At 40.0% G+C, this 16,863-nt stretch overlaps 1 protein-coding gene across 1 annotated transcript; it reads left to right on the forward strand.

The window, feature by feature from the left end:
* The first annotated feature begins 11,064 nt into the window (after nt 1-11,064).
* LOC148879867 (uncharacterized) lies at nt 11,065-15,036 on the forward strand. The gene is made up of 4 exons (XM_088966525.1): nt 11,065-11,434; nt 11,545-11,822; nt 12,981-13,039; nt 14,608-15,036. The coding sequence occupies exons 1-4, from the start codon at nt 11,232-11,234 to the stop codon at nt 14,815-14,817; spliced, it is 750 nt and encodes a 249-aa protein (XP_088822651.1). The 5' UTR covers nt 11,065-11,231; the 3' UTR covers nt 14,818-15,036.
* The last annotated feature ends 1,827 nt before the right edge of the window (nt 15,037-16,863 follow it).

Raw genomic sequence — 16,863 nt, forward strand, 5'->3', positions numbered from 1 at the left:
TTAGATAATCCTACCAACTAGACGAGGCCAAGGTGGAAGGACGAAACCACACATTGAGATCTGCAACCAAGAGATAGTGTAGTTTGAAATAATGTTGGTCTGGGCCAAAGAGATAGTGCAGAGAGATATTCCAAGAGTGTTCTTCCAAAGGTCCCTTGCCTCGACCGGGGAATACCTATTTTTAGTTGGGTGTCCGTGCCCTAGATGGGACTTCCAAGGTTATTGAGATGATGGTGCCCTCTGAAGTCTTTGGGAGGTTTCCTCTTCCTCGGCGGAGTTCACTTCCTTGTTCGTGCAGGACACTTCTTCTTAGTCGTGCTCTTCCATTAGGCATGGCTTTGATGTGGCCTGAGAGGGGGGCAACCACGAAGATCACCACATGACATCCCTGGCCAGCTCAACCATTACTCGAACACCACTCCCCCAATTTTGAAGTCGAAGAGTATAGTACTCGGTCGCAGCTGGATGTGGAAGAGTTTTGCGGTCTTCGACTGAGGAACTTTAATTTTTTTTTGAGATGGTTGGCCCCGATAAGACCAGCTTGTTGGGTAGACTGGATAATTCAACACCTAAGCTGTTTTCGTTATGGGTTGGTAGGTACGCCATTTCGAGTTTCCGAGGTCACACGCATGCAAAGTGCGGCGTCGAATCGACGTTGTTGATTTAGTTTGATCTGAACCATTGGCTGCCTTTATAAAAAGAGGGGTAGGCGAGCCATTTTACATTGTCATTTGAGAAGAGTTTGTGCCTTGGAGTTTGGCTAACGTCCCTTGCTTGATATCTCAGGTGTCTTGAACTTTTTTTCTTCGGTAAGATGTCTTTCACCACATCTTCCCTATCTTTCCTTTTCACTGGTATACTTCAGAGGATGAGAGTGAGGGTAGTCCCCAATGCGAGGTGACCAATGCTAATGTGGCCGAGGTCGATGACAAGGGCGATGCTGAGGACCGAGAGATATTTGCCGACAAGGCGGCCAAGGCCGATGTGGAGTCTAAAGAGCAAACCCTTGAGGAGAGATTTGGGGAGCGGTTTGCCTCAACTCTGTGTAGCCTTTCTCTGGCTAACTTGGTTCAGATCCGGGAAGTGTATCGCATTCCTGATGAGTATGAACTGAGGTGTCCTGGGATAGGAGAGAGGGCCACTTTGGTACGATTCAGGGAGATTTGTGTATATGTCCATAGTTTGATAGCCGACCTTAGGTTCCTTTTAGATCCCGGGGTAGTGGTAGTCCTGAGGTGGTATTGACTCCTGCCTATTTAGTTGATGCCAAACTCGCTTTGGTACTTGGTCGGGCTGGTCTGTTACTATACTTTCAAGAATATTGAGATCACCCTGTCGATATTTAGATACTTTCTCCACTTGAAGAAGCACAAGCAGGGGTACTACTACTTGTCGGCCAAGCTAAACACCAAGGTGCTTGTTGAGGTTCCCTCTTCCATTAAGCACTAGAAAGAGGGTTTTTTTTGTAAAGTGCCGAGGTGATAGACCATTCTCCCTCACTCTATCTATTTTGAGGACTAAGGATAAGGGTTCTTCCTACACCAAGCTATCAAAATAGGAGATAGCTGTTGTGAGGAGGATAGTGTGAATGCACATCGAGGAGTACATAGTGTACCGATTGCTGACATCGACTAGGCTGATGTGCCCTTCGTCCGACCGATTTCAGTCCAGTCCGTGGGCTTTACAGTCTTTCCTTTTTTTAGTGATCTTGTCTAACTTTGTGGTGAATTGTGTAGACTTAGACATGGCTAACCCTGAGGAGAAAGCTTGGCATATGAAGGTCATGGATGCAAGGAAGGCGCAAGCGACTAGGACCTCGAGCATGCAACCCAGGGCCGTGGAGCATTAGCGTCGCTCGTTCGAATGCACGCATTGGTAGGGGAAGAGGCCGAGGTCGACAAAGGAGGTCATGGTGGTTGACTCCATGGAAGCCATGACTAGCTCGGGCGGTCCTTGTCGTAGAGGAGGAACGCCTTAGAACACACTTTGACTGAGGGCTCGGTCGGTGTATACCTGCCTCAATGGTCGGTTCGGATGGAAGACACCCTTGAGACGAAGGTAGTGGTCGAGCAGCTTGCCTAGGGTGTGATGCTCATCGGTATTAGGAAGGAAGCCAGTGGTCACACCAACAGCTTTCCTAGAGAGCATGACTCTTCATCAAATCATGGTGGTGAGTTCAGCTTTACTTGTTCTTCATTGTTTCTCTTCTTTTATACTAACTATCCGATGTCTTGCAGTCGGTTTGTTCCATTGTTGACCTTGTTGACTGCCTTCACGAGTTGCGATGATTTTATGAGTTACGAGAGATGGAGAATGCCCAGTTGAAGGTGGAGTTAGCTGAACTGATGCGCGGCGTTGAGGAGAGGGACGACACTATCCATAAGCTGAAGGGTCACGTCTGCGAGATGTGTTGAGGAGCGGGCTCAAGGAGGCTAAGGCGAAGATTGCTCGAGCGAAGATTGGATGAAAACGCTATTGACTCCTAGCAGGAGGTATTTTCTCCTTGTCAGTGGTGGGTGATGCATCACTTCCTGGAGGTGGCCGAAGTCGTTCAGGGGTTCGGCCCATTCAATGTCGAATAGCTTGATGGTGGGAATGCTAGCATTGCTGATGCCTAGGATCCCCTAGAAGACAGTTGATGTGCTGCCTCTTCCCCCTTTTTTTTTGTTGTACATAGGTCATTATGCCAAGCTTACAATCTTTGTATCAGCTTTTTCAGGAATGGAAGTTTAGTCTTTCTACCAAGCACTTTCTGTGTTGTTTTTCCCTTCTTCTAAGTTGTTGCACTTCGGAATTAGGTTGGTCGGTAGGAACCATAGGCCATAATTTTGTACATAGATCTTGGGATAGTAGGAGTTTCGGACTCTATGCTATAGTTGGGGTCTTCGGCTCTAGGGCCTTGGTCTTATACTAGACGAGGTCTTTGATTTTCATTGGCCAAGGTCTTCGATCTTCGGGGGTTGAGGTCTTGGACTTGATGCTAGATGGTCGGGTTTCTTGAATTTGTGGCCTAGGTCTCATACTTGTTGAGGTCTTCGATCTTCATTGCCCGAGGTCTCTAGCTTAGTGGCCTCGGTCTTATGTTGGCTGAGGTCTTTGGTCTTTAGTGGTCGAGGTCCTGGACTTGACCTAGATGGTCGGGTTCCACGATTTCGTGGCCCCAGTCTCATATTGATTGAGGTCTTCAATCTTCACTAGCCGACATCTCTGACATAGTGGCCTCGGTCTTATGTCAGTTGAGGTGCTTCCAAGCTCTTAACGTTGCCAGGGAGATCGGTGGTACCTGGTCTTGGAGAGCTTCACGCGATTTGGTTGGACTAGTCATGGTCTTCGGTTAGCTCTGCCCCGATTGTGAGTCGAGTGGGTGTGTGGAGTTCAATGACCGTCCTCTTGCCATTATGTGGTGGGGACACCATTCCCGCAGTGCCCGTCAAGGGCTTGTTTTGGCCCCGACTGTCTATTGTCGGTCGAGTCTTTTGTGACATTGTCGTCGCACTACAATCGTTGGTCAACGCAGAGTTCGGCCAGGCTGTATATGGGCGTTCGGTTGCTTGTGCTTGAAGAAGATTCTTTATTTATTGAATTTGTACGGTCCATTCGTTGTTAGTGCTCAATACCGATCGTTGTTGGTACATATTAGTCCTAGCACTCTAGCTCCTAGGGGTAGATATTTCGCGCCTAGTTTCCCCTTTTAAGGGTTGTCCCGCCCGAGATGATGGTGATGACCTCGACCGAGGGAGCTCAGACTTGGGGCTTGTTGGTACAACTCAGTTCTTTTCTAAGTTTATGCTCTTTGATGTCGATGAATCCATGAAGGTATTCGCATCGGGCGAGGTCTTCCAGGTGGTGGCGAAGGTTGTGGTAGCTCTCAGTGTCGTGGTCGTGGTCTCGATGGAAGTCACAAAACTTGTCTCGGTTTCTCTTGTTACCCTGGGTTTTCATCTTCTTGGGCCACTTAACGAAGCTACAATTGCGGATTTGCATTAGTGTGTGAGCCCGCAGAGCATTGAGTGGAGTGAAGTTGTGATACGTCGATGGTGGGGTCCTCAATTTGAGAGGAGTGAAGTTGTGATACGTCTGGTCTTTGGCCGTTGTGGTCTTTGCGCTTCTGGTCGTGCTGGTCTTCATCCTCCTTGCACAATGCTTGGGCTTCTTCAGAATTCATATACTTTTGTGTGTGCTTCATGAGCACTATTAGGTTGGGTGAAGGGTTCTTTTGCAAAGAGAAGCTGAACATCGAGGTGTACAGTCCGCTCGTGATGGTTGTCATAGCTACCAACTGGTCTAGATTTTGGACTTAAATGGCCTTGGAGTTGAACCTCACTAAGTTTTCCCTTAAGGTCTCTCATTTCCTTTGTTGTACTTGCATGAGACTAGACGACGCCTTCCAGTGCCTCTAGCTAGCAGTGAACTACACTAGGAACTACGTCTTCAGCTGCTCCCAGGATGATATGGACCGCAGAGGAAGGGTGGCATATGAGGTCCTAGCGACTTCGTGGATGGTGGCAATGAAGGCCTTGCACATGAGAACTTATGAGGAGCCACACAACATCATTATTGCCTTGAACTCCTCAATGTGGTCATTGGGGTCCGAGGCTCCATCATATTTCTCGAATTGAGGGGGCCACCACCTAGCTGGGGGAAGCTCGTCAATGATCTCTTGGATGAAGACAAGGTCCTTCGCGGGCTGGCTGTGGTGTTGTTCTGAGGGTTGGGTCGATGGAGGAGTCGCACCTCTATCCACTTGGTTGTGTCCTAGTTCGGCCAGCCGCTTTCTCAGTTCTCTGATCTCAACATCTCTATCGATCGAGACCATGTTAACGGATTTTTCCCCTTTTGGGATCTTATACTGGTCTTGGACCAAGCTGGATTCGGCTATCAAGATTGGCGGCTGTTGTAGACATTGGCCCAATCATTTTCGCCAGCACTCGAGCAAAGTGATATGATCTACTGCAGACATCGCTTGCATGAGGTTGGGTTGGGGAGTCTAATCTTCTAGATGATTGTAGTCATTCGTGGTCAAATTGGGCCATGTGTCTATTTGTGTGGCGCCTTTTGGGGTCCTTGGTGCGAGGCTCGACCATAGTAGGCGCATCCGTGGTAGGGCGAGTAGCTTGGGGGAAGTGAGTTGGTTGCCCTAGCATCTCCATCATGGCTAGGATATGATCAACCTTTTATTGCATGGCGAGGAACTATGTGGGGTCGATCACAATCTGATGCTGGGGCTCTCGAGGCAGAGAGCTGCGAAGTGGGTGGCATCTCCGAGATGGAGAACGAGTTCTAGAGTGGTCGGATGTGTTCTTAGGCATGGTTGCTTTGAGTCTATGGAAAGGAGTTTAGCAAATGACTTTTTATACGTTTCCCATGTCTGATCCGAGGACACAATTGGATAATCCTACCAATTGGATGAGGCTGAGGTGGAAGAACGAAGCTGTGCACCAAGATCTGCAACCAGGAGAAAAGGTTAAAGGCCCGAGGAGTTGTTCCCTAGGTAGGTACTCCAACGCTCAAGTTAGTTGGGTAGAGAAAGAGGTGGCTCGGGATGAGCAGGTTGAAATAATGCTGGTCCGGACCGAAGAGATAGTGCAAAGAGATATTCCAAGAGTTTTCTTCCAAAGGTACCTTACTTCGAGCAGTGAATACCTATTTATAGTTGGGTGTAGATGTCCTAGATGGATAAGTCTTCCAAGGTTATCTAGATGAGGGTGCCTGCCAAGGTCTTTGGGAGGTTTCCTCTTCCTTGGCGGGATCTGCTTCCTTGTTTGTACAGGACACTTCTTAGTTGTGCTCTTCTATTAGGCGTGGCTCTGATGAGGCTTGAGAGGGGGCGACCCGAACACCAATTTTGAGTTACGACCATATATCATCACTTTATATTGTGAGATGTGTGACCACAGTGTACTGTGAGTAGGGCATGAATAGAAATTCATTAAAACCATGCAAAAGGTCCTTGCAATTGACAATGGCAGGATGTAGTCCTCAACGGACATATGAGGTAGTAGTGTTTGACATCAAAGAAATCACATTTTGTGCATATCTTCCAAGGATTTAAATAATGGCACAATATGCCTGAGGCGTATCGTATCGGTATTGATGATGAGGGATACGGGAAATGCTACAACTAAACCCGTATCCCTTGAATCGTTGGTATCAGAGTGATACACATCCATATCGCTACGAAGCAATACATGCTTGATTTGTCTGATAACCATGAGATTCGTGTTTCATACTTTCACGTGTTTAGTTTAAAAAAGTGCAACCGGCGTGATGTTCAAATCACTCGGTGCATAAGACATACACATCGGTAAGCCATTGAGACAACAATTATCTTATGATAAGAAGTTAAATAAAATAAACTTTTATCTATTTTAATCCCCACATAGTCTTAACAAATAAAAATATTATTTACAAAATATTTATTTTAGTACTTAAAAATTATAAATTTGAACGTGATATGTATCTTAAAATGTTTATAAATTACTAATTAATATTTTAATTTGCATTAAATAAAAATATATTTGTTATTTACAAAAATAAAAATATTGTTTACAAAATACTTGAGAATGTAATGTAAATTGAATTTGTCAAATCCACTAATCCACTTTTATATCAAAAATGATTTTTATTCCATAAAATTATAAAAGTAAAATATTAATAATGAAATAATAATTTTAACAATTATAAATTATAAATTTCTATATGATATGTATTTTAGAAATTTTAGTATATTTGAGATATTTTAAGTTAAGGTTATATTTTTTATAAATTATTAATTGATATTTTAATTACATTTTGTAATAACAATTTTATTGTTTACTAAAATAAATATATTGTTTACCAAACATATGAGAATTAATTTTTAGTTTTTTTTCTTAATGTTAAAAACTAAAAATAGAAAAAATAAAAAAGACTTGATATAATAATTACATATAATAATTGAATGTGTTTTGTGACATAAGCTTTGGTAGAAAATAAATAATAGCTTTGCGCATGTATTAATTTATAAAAATTTATATAATATGTTATAGGACTCTGGATTGATACATTATTAATAAAATTGTATGATTTCTATGCATCTTGCTATATTAATTGTAATATATTTATTCACAAATGCCATTAGAATATAGATTTTCTATGTAGTTATACATTAATGTTGACTATTTTAACCTAAAATATAATGTTACTAATATATTTATGAAATTTATATGCATTTCCCAACATATCCAAGCATTTCCATGTTTTTTCGTTTGTACCCATGTATTTCCTAAGTGTATATGTATCTATATCTAAGTGGTCTGATATGATAGTGTTGTAAATCCATTTAAAATAAGGAAATGTGAATTAAAATCTTTGTAAAAGAATTCTGCTTATATCCCCTAGATCCTCTTTGTATTTGACCTCTTTACAACCATTAAAATGAATTTGTGGATACCCAAAAGCCTTTCTATTGACAGCTTTTGTTTATGAAAAGTTTATTAGAGATGCAACTGGGATGGGTTCAGGTGCGGATTTTTTTTTCCAAAATTTGAATGGACCCGATTTGAAGGCCTGAGCCCAAATTGTGCAATTCGGGCCAACCTGAGTTGCACCCTTATTAAATATGAGACAATCTTTTGCCTTTACTTTTTTCCTAGTTTTTATACTTTTTTAAGTTCAAATCTATTTTAGTTTTTCCCTTTTCCCTTTTTTGTTTTATTTAATTCACCATTCATCCATTTAGGTTTTGGACAAAACGATTCTAAAATGTTGAATTTCTTTAGAAAAAAAAAAGAGAGAAAAAAAAATTGAAGTAACAACAAATGTTTGCTGGATTTAATACTGATGTAGGACTTGGTGAGAAGATTGGAGCTTGTAACCACCTATCCACAATAAGATATATTAGGGACCCTAACCTAGTAGTAGATTAGATTAGGGGTGAACATGGTTTGGTTCGGTTCAGTTTCATGACAGAACTTGAAATTTATCCTATAGAGATTGGTTCAAGGTTTTTTGGAACCATAACCTATCTTGTGAAGGTTGGTTCGGCCTTGGTGGTTCTAGGGTCTACTTGTCGAACCTATTCTTCTTTACTCATTCCTTATAAAAAATGAAACACGTTATTTCAAAACATGATTTTCAATAAATATAATTTAAGACTTATACTATCTATATTGATTAAATTGAGTAATTTAACATGTAGACTTTCATTATATATTAATATATAACTTATCATTATAAGTTAAAAATTTGAAAGTATTACTTTTTACATTACTTATTATATATATATTCAAATATTAAATGAAAATAAATAATAAATTCATTTAAATAATTCAATGGTCAAGTGAAATAATGGCCTTTATAACAATGAATTCAAATCTTTACATTTTCAAAAGTATTTTGGGTTCATTTGAAAACAAATTTGATTTCTAAGACCAATTCCACTAAAGCTAGTTCATTGAATTGATTCGAGGAAAATAAACCCCCTATACCCTGAAACTAGCATGACTGGGAAACGGTTCCAAAATCTATGCATTTTGTGGGGTCCGAATGTAGTAGCCATGTTAGGTAAGCATAATGAGTGAGCACGTAATAGCTGTGTGACACATGCCCCAGATAATGTGCCTTTCATCCAAACGTTTTTGCTCCGTTAGACAAAAATTATCCATTATTTTATTATCTTTGTCAAAATAATTAAAAATAAAAACAATAAAAAGGAAAACATAAACATGTTGGGAATTGGGACTCATTTACGTTTTCCTTTTCATTGTTTTTATTTTAAATTATTTTGACAAAGATAATAAAATAATAGATAATTTCTGTCTAACAAAACAAAAACATTTGGATGAAAGGTACATTAGCTAGGACAAGTGTCACACAACTATTACGTGCTCATTCATTGTGCTTACCTAACGTGCCTACTACATTCGGACCCACATTTGCACACCCGTAATTAGATTCTATCCAAAAAGACCCCATGTCGAGTGAGAGAGATCAGGGCCAAGGGATGAATACAAGAATTTGCTGGGCCAGTTGTTCACACACAGATTCTTCTAATGTGGCAATATCATCTGAGTTTTGTGTTACTTCAAATGGACCGTGGGAACGTATATCATACGGATTTTGGATTGAATACCCGACGAAGGCAGTGAATCATTGTTGTCTCCAGGCGGCAAAAAAATGAGAAGGTCATGTAGGGAATTCCTAGCATACTAGTCTACGTAGGAAACAATTTGTAATTACCTCAACTCTTCCTCCTGTTTTTATAATTTTATTTAGGATAAATTACAAAGACCCCCTATACTATGGGGCTTGTGACAAAGACCCCTCTACTTTGTTTTGCGACAAATACTCTCCTGTACTATGACCGTGAGACAAAGACCCTCTTCCATTAGATTCCGTCTAAAAAGGCAGTTGCAATATTTTTTAATTCTCATACTACCCTTATAATAACTATTTGGATGAGAAAAACATTGTTCATCTTCCCCGACCTCATGATACACTAACAACAATGGTGGACTGGCGGTAATCCCCTCTACCTCAGATTCCTTCACATTTCTATTTCTCTCCCTCTCTCTCCTCTCTCTCTCTCTCTCTCTCTCCCCCAATCTCTCTTCTTCCCCTTCCCTTTAACAGCCTCACCAGCAATGAAATCTATGACGTTGCCGAGATCTACTTGGGCACCAAGGTCAATCCCTCCACCCGAAGAGTGAAGGTAAGGAAACCTGAGAAAGAGAAGAACTTTACTGTCACTACGGAGAGAAACGAAGATAGTAGATGTGTTTGACTGTGTAAGATTCAAGTGGAAATTCGTATGTGTGGCAGTGGAGTCCTAGATTTTCAACCACCGGCGCCATTTCAATTCGATAGTCTAATCGTTTGAGCTAAGGTTCCACAAGAAGCATAAAGACAAGGTTTTGAGTTCTTAATTTCCGTACATATTGGAGAAATCAAAGGCCATCAACGACCACAAGAAGACATTGAAGCTATTAACCATGAATTACAACGGCTATTAAGATAACCCATCAAACACATGGAGATCGATTAACCTAGATCACCCAACGACCTTCGAGACACTGGCCATGGAGCCGGATATCAAGAAAGCAGTAATGGAGAGAGAAAGATCAGGATTGAATTAAATGGGTTCAATCCCAACACTGCTAAGGGGAAGGGGAAGAAAAGAGATCTGCGGAGAGATAGGGAGAGAGATAGAAATGTGAAGGAATCTGAGGTAGAGGGGATTACCGCTAGTCTGTTGTTGCTGTTAGTGTATCGTGAGGTCGGGAAAGATGAAAAATATTTTTCTCATTCAAATAGTTATTACAAGGGTAGTATAGAGATTAAAAAATATTGTAACAGCTTTTTTGAACGAAGGCTAATGGAAGGGGGTCTTTGTCTCATGGTCATAATATGGGGGGGGTCTTTATCGCAAAACAAAGTGCAGGGGTTCTTTGTCACAGACCCCATAGTAAGGGGGTCTTTGTAATTTACCCTTTATTTACTTTACTTTATTAATAAATAATAAGCTAATTGAGTCCGAATCTTCTTTTCACACAAACTCTGCTCACATTAATCACAGCCACACATGAAGAATATCTCATGATGTTCCCAATTCATGGGGGTAATGTGTTGTGAGTAGACATGGGGCCAGGAGATCTCAAATTAATGACTGTATTCGTCGTAAACTATAGCCCCTTGCCATACTGGATACTGCCCTTGTGAGTTGTGAATGTGACGTGCCTTGGGATTCAAATGCACGTTCACACAGAGAAATTTCTGCGAAAAATTCTCTGAACCGTTGGATTGCTTAAGAAAGTCTTGCTTCCGTCTGTTTTTCAGTTGCGACACGTGTCTTGTTCATACAGTGCTTAGTCACTTTAATTTGGTTGATAATATTTCGAGTTCGCATCAGAAAAGGATTAATCCTCTTTGGCTGCTGCACACACGTCCTAATCTACTTTCTTTTCCAAAAATGACCCTCTATCCTCCAAAGTTTCCATTACATTCGAGTATTCCTTTGCCTGGAAAATCTAATATTTACGTGCCCAACATACGTCATTCCAACTGCCTCTCCTCATTGACAGTTTCAGCTTCGCTTCTCTCTCTCTCTCTCTCTCTCGACTTTGCTTCAACCCTAAGATTCACTCTTCGATCCCAAGATTGACGATTAAAGAAAAATAAAGACGCGAACATACAGAGCGCGCTCCCTCCCACTGTATGTTGTGTGTGCGCCTCTGCTCTGATTGATTGCTGAAATGCCCATTTCGAGGAGAAGAGAAATCAAATCAGGGCTCTCGCAACTATTTCTCCTTTGTCTCTTTCTACTGTTCTTCAATACTTCTTCTCACCCTTGTGATGATGACCGCTGCAAAACTGGATCCTGCGACGATAATGGCGAGTGCATTTGTCAACTCCCTGACCCTTCCACCATTTTGGATGGTGACCGACCATTCTTCGGGTAGGTACATGAATATCTTAGACCTGCTCCTTCTCGTCCTCAACTTAAATGTTTATATATCTTTCTGTATTTTTCGAAGTTTGACCTTACACGGTGTCCACCATTCTCAGGGGGAGGTTTTGTGATGAGGAGCGGATCATGTGTGACGGGACTAATTCCTTCTGGTGTGAACACGGGGCAACCTGTCAGGAGATTGTCCAAGGAGAGAATTATACCTGTAAATGCCGGCCGGGTTATACTGGAATTCATTGTGAGAACAGTGGAGCGCCTTGTGGTCGGATATTCTGTTTTCACGAGGCAGAGTGCCTAGTTGAAGGTGAAACGTGTGAATGTCCACCGGATTGGACAGGGAGTATTGACTGCTCTAAACCCACCAGGAGTCCTACAGGTTGAACCTTATTCTTTTTCTTACTTTGTAAAAAGGAAAACAGAAAAATGATTCTTTTTCTTTTAGTTTTTCTCCTGCTTCTCTATCTGTTTATGGGCTTGCTGCAATAGAATTAGTTTCTACAGGCAATCATTCTAGTGACTATTGTGACTATTCTCCGCTTGACATTGGTGACTGTTCTCCGCTTGACATTTGTCCTTGATTTTCATCATTGTCCACTTGACATTGGTGACTGTTCTCCCCTTGTTTCACAAACTTCAATGTATAAGCTGTTCTGTGCTACGTCAATGGTTTTCATTGTGATATATGCTTCCCCTTTTCTTGTGTGTTTCTTTTGTTTTTGTTTTATAAACTTCTCCTGATTTACAGTTTTTCTAGGTCATTTTGGTTTTACTGCAGAGTTTTCATTTCATGTCATTTACTGTACATATGCAAGTTATTAAACCTATCTTCATGCTGTTTAACTAGCAGCAATGATCAATGTCTCCAAATCCTGATTAATTATTCATCATGCATCAGATTTCAGTCATTTACCTTTTTTTTTTTCTTTAAAATATCTGGTTTGATAGTTGATTGTTTGCATCAATAGAGGTAGAGTGTGTAGTCAAATGGCTTCGAGCCTATATACTTAAACTAGTTCCTGAAACCATCCTTTTGATTGCGTGGAAGGGAAGATTCTCAAATTGAAGCCTTTTCTACTGATGCATATGTGTGTCTGTGTGTGTGTGCGACTTGTTCGGAATTTCAGTCAGATGACATCCTGTCTGTACTGACATTATTTTATGCTGATCTCATATGCAATGGTTGCATCAGTTTCAAAATGTAATGGTTTCTGGTGGAGATTCATTGAGCCCTTAAAACATTTTAGAGCTTTGGCTTGTTGAAAAAGCATGAGAACATGGGTTTGAGTCTCAAGGTGGGCAATTTATGCAAGAAAGAAATGCCAAATATTAGATCTGTATCTAGTCCACCATAGCCAGAACCATCATTGTAAGTCTCTGATTTATAGCTGACCCCATATAGTTGGGACAAGGCTTCAATGATGATAATGATATATTTATTTATTTTTATTTCAAGTTGAGAGCTAAAATTAGTTAGGACCTTGTTTTTTCATTTTATTGTTTTCCCCTTCTCATTGTATATTATCATCCATTGCAGATATTACAAATTCCACCACTAACAAGTTGCCACATGTTGAAAAACATAATAACACAAAGGTGTGTAAGAATCACCATTCTGCTAGTTGATTTTATTTCATTCTTGGTATTCCTGCTTTAATTTATTAACTAGTTGTTTGAAGCTTAGATAGATGCATATAATGTGAGACAAATTGGAAGATACCAACTTGCAAGAAAAGCAAAATTATAATGTGTTGAGATGTAGTCCAGCAGATGTATCCTTGTGTACATGCTCTTCCTTTTTTTTTTTTTTTTTCAAATAAACTATAAGCAGTACATGGTGGCAATTTCTGAATGTGTGGGTGGATTAGCAAGATTAACAATCCAGATCCTGCATTAGAGGTGCATCTGATCTTCTATCTTAAGAATTAGAAGATAATCAATACTTATAATGAGAATGTTGTGATACTTAGATAACATTAGAAATACAAGTACTGTTTATCATTTGGGTTAGTTGGTTGACCAAAAATGATAGTAAAAGAATGTAATGGATACTTTCAATATTGAGTCTACTGACAGCCAAAGATGAGTGCTAACCTATAAATCACATACCCTACGAATCATGCTTGTCGTGTTTTGAGTCATATTAGGCACCACCTCTATGAAGTCAGATTTGTCCTCTCACTTGAACCATTTGAAGCAGTCAGTTTCACAGAGGACTTATTTGATCACATATGGGTATTAAAAAGGTACAAAATACAAAGCAGTCCCAGTCTTCCAGAGTTACATGGTTCCAAGATAGTTTGCACTCCCAGAGCTCCAATTTACAATCAATAACCTTCACCAGTACCCAACTGGTTCTTTCATATGCCTTTTTTTCTTAGGCTCTAAGTTATTAACTGCAATGCAGATTCAGAGAATCTAGTCTGCATATGAAGTTTGCCACTATGGTAGTTGTTCTTTAAGCAGGATCCATTCAGGAAAAGGCTTGACAATTTCATCCAAAACTTTTGATGTCTCATTCATGTGACCAAGTGAGATGAGGTCAGGGAAGCCATTGGCTTCACTTTTTTCTTTATTGTTTTTCTTTAAATCCTTGATTTCTTCCTCTTTCTGTTCTCGTGCGTTGGTAATTTCTCTGATCAGGGCATTTTTATAGACAAGAAGGTAAGAGATGCATTTTGTGCTACCTGTGAAGAAATAATTTTGCTGACGTATTTAGCTTTATTATTGATACCAGAGGTGTCATCTAACGGTCATTTCTTTTTAATAAAAGGAATGATACTTGTGAAAAATCCTTGATATAAGAAACATTTTGTTTTTTGTTTTTATTATTCTTGAGTCACTTTGAGTGAAATATGTAGTCTTCGAGTAAAACTAGAATCTGTGTTTATTTCTAACTGAATAATGTACCAGATGAATTAGATTCTATGTTGCCTGAGAAGTTTACCCATTTTCCAGTCAAAGCTCTTTTGACATAATGGTAGTAAGTCTTGGTATTGCAACTATACATAAAAACAAGTATTTTCTGATATCATAAGCCTGGGTAATTGATCTGGCAAACCTTTGCATATATTGTAGAATGAAAGATGCATACCTTTAATACCTTGTGTAGATTCTAGAAAAATTCGCTGAAGTACCGTCCTCCTTTTCCATTTTCTTTTCAGTGGCTTGCAGTGGTCTTGGGCATGTTATGTTTTGTGGCAGCAGTTACTGCTGTTGCCATTTACATTAAGAGATTGTTCAAGCAAAAAGAAGAGACAACCTTAAAGTTCCAGCAGCTGTCTCAAATGCAGACACATGATTTCTTGGATGATGATGATGATGAGAATGAGTCATTTGTTCCTGAGATTCGGAGTGACGGTTCACAAATTTAGATGGTGTTAAACTGTATGAAGTTATGCATAGTTTCCTTAAAGTTCTCTAGGCAAGTCTTTTAGCTCACGTGTAATTCATAACACATTAACACTCCTAAAAGGTTTGTCTTTCCTTTTGATTGGCATAACAGTTAAAATGTTTGTTATTTCTCTCTCTCTCTCTCTCTCTCTAAAGATATTGGTAGCAGGTCTCTTTAATGCCTATGGAAATTAAATCAAGATATTGGTGTTCTTTTATTTTGATAGAATGATATTAGCGTTCTAGGAGCAGAAGTGAATCAAACAATTCAATATGTCATCCATGTATTGCCTTGTTCATCCCTGAGAGTGGTGGGTGCGGGAATCAAAATCAAATATCCCCTTCCATTCGCTTTGTATTTTCCTCCTCCTGGGGACTTAAATATGAAGTGGTTGTTCTGTCATTTTTGTTTCTTATTTCTGGCATGCTGTTCCTCTCTCACTATTTATAACAGAACAATGATATCAAGAGAGATTTGTTCATCTATTGAGCTGATCTCCACGATGGGAAACCCCAGGTAGATGAGAAGGATGTCACTTTGGATTTCTCCTCTAGTCTTCATTAAGTCTGCTTATGCTTTTACAAAACCTGGCGACTCAAAATAAAAATAAACCAAATTGTGCACAGCGTGTATGCTCTGTTATCTGGCCATAACACTTAAAAAACATTGGTCCCATCCAGGTACGGTACCCGTACTAGCACATCCAAGAAAATAGAATATGTTGATGATTCATTGCAATAGACTGTTGGGAGAACGACAGTCTATTTCTACGTATATCAGCCTTCCCCAATCTTTTACTATGCGCACTGTTCATAACGAATTAATTAATTTATTGCTAACCAGGGGATATAATTCAGGAAAACAAATTCCAAAAATTTGTACTCACAGTCATACTCCGGCCAGGGACGTCAAACCCAAAGTTGCTGATCACGTTTGACATTCACTTTGGGGGTTATTTTATTTTGTTTTTGTTACTGAGACTCAGTTTGGAATGAGTACGAATGCACAATATACAGTGTGAAATGGTGAAGATTCTGCCTCATCGTTATCATTGTTCTGTGGCCCCTACCCTATTGTGGGAATTGGCTTTGTCTTCCTTGTCCTTGAAATGTTTAATGATAGAATCAATGGACCCCCGTATGCCATCCGGTCACCATCACCAATGTCGTTTTTTTACAAACTAATGTGGATAAAATTGGAGTCCAAGTTCTGTGCACCCGTGGGCTCACTGGAAGCGTGAACCCACCAATCACAATCGATCATGTCGTCCTGGGTCAATATTCATAACATTTTCGGGCCTTTGACCGTTAACATGGGATAACCGATTCAACCGGACATAAAACGACAAACAAAAAAAAAAAAAAACACCTAGTCCGAATATAGGCAAAAGCTCCGGCAGTGTGCTTTCTGGCCTCCTCTTCCTCTTCTTCTTCTTCTCTTCTTATAAAGGGCTTCCTGTTTTCTCTTTTCAACAGATCAAAGCCTTGCAGACCAAACCATAATAACATTTGTCAGTCATCAACTGCAGGTGAACCACCCATTTGGTAAGGTGCAGAAACTAGTTCCATAGTTCCCGAATTCCTACAAACTTCTCAGTATTGAGACCCACATTTAAATTTACTTGCCTACTAACAGTGGAAGAAAAACCGAAAAAAAATGTCCAAAAAGAGATGTTTTTCAGCAAAATGGGTTCTCTTCTTTCTCAACAGATGAAGTTTTACTCTATTGTCCACTCTCTTATCTTCATCTTCTTTGATTACTTGAAAATAACTTCAATGAGACTTCAACCTGTAAATCGATTGGATTCAAATTACTTTGATTTGTAGGCCTAGTTAGAAGGATGGAAAGGGATTATGCAAATGAGATGGCCTTTAGGCTTTAGCAACTATCAGATTAAGGAAATTTTGCACTTTGTGAATATTACTGAACATTTTAATATTTAATCTGTGACATGCAGTCGGGTGGGAAATATCTCGGCAAAATATTTTAAGAGGAAAATGCCTCTGAACCAATTGGGTGGTTCACC

The sequence above is a fragment of the Nelumbo lutea genome, chromosome 1 (assembly GCF_056320005.1).
Source record: "Nelumbo lutea isolate HS-2025 chromosome 1, American lotus-T2T, whole genome shotgun sequence".
Classification (NCBI taxonomy): Eukaryota; Viridiplantae; Streptophyta; class Magnoliopsida; order Proteales; family Nelumbonaceae; genus Nelumbo; species Nelumbo lutea.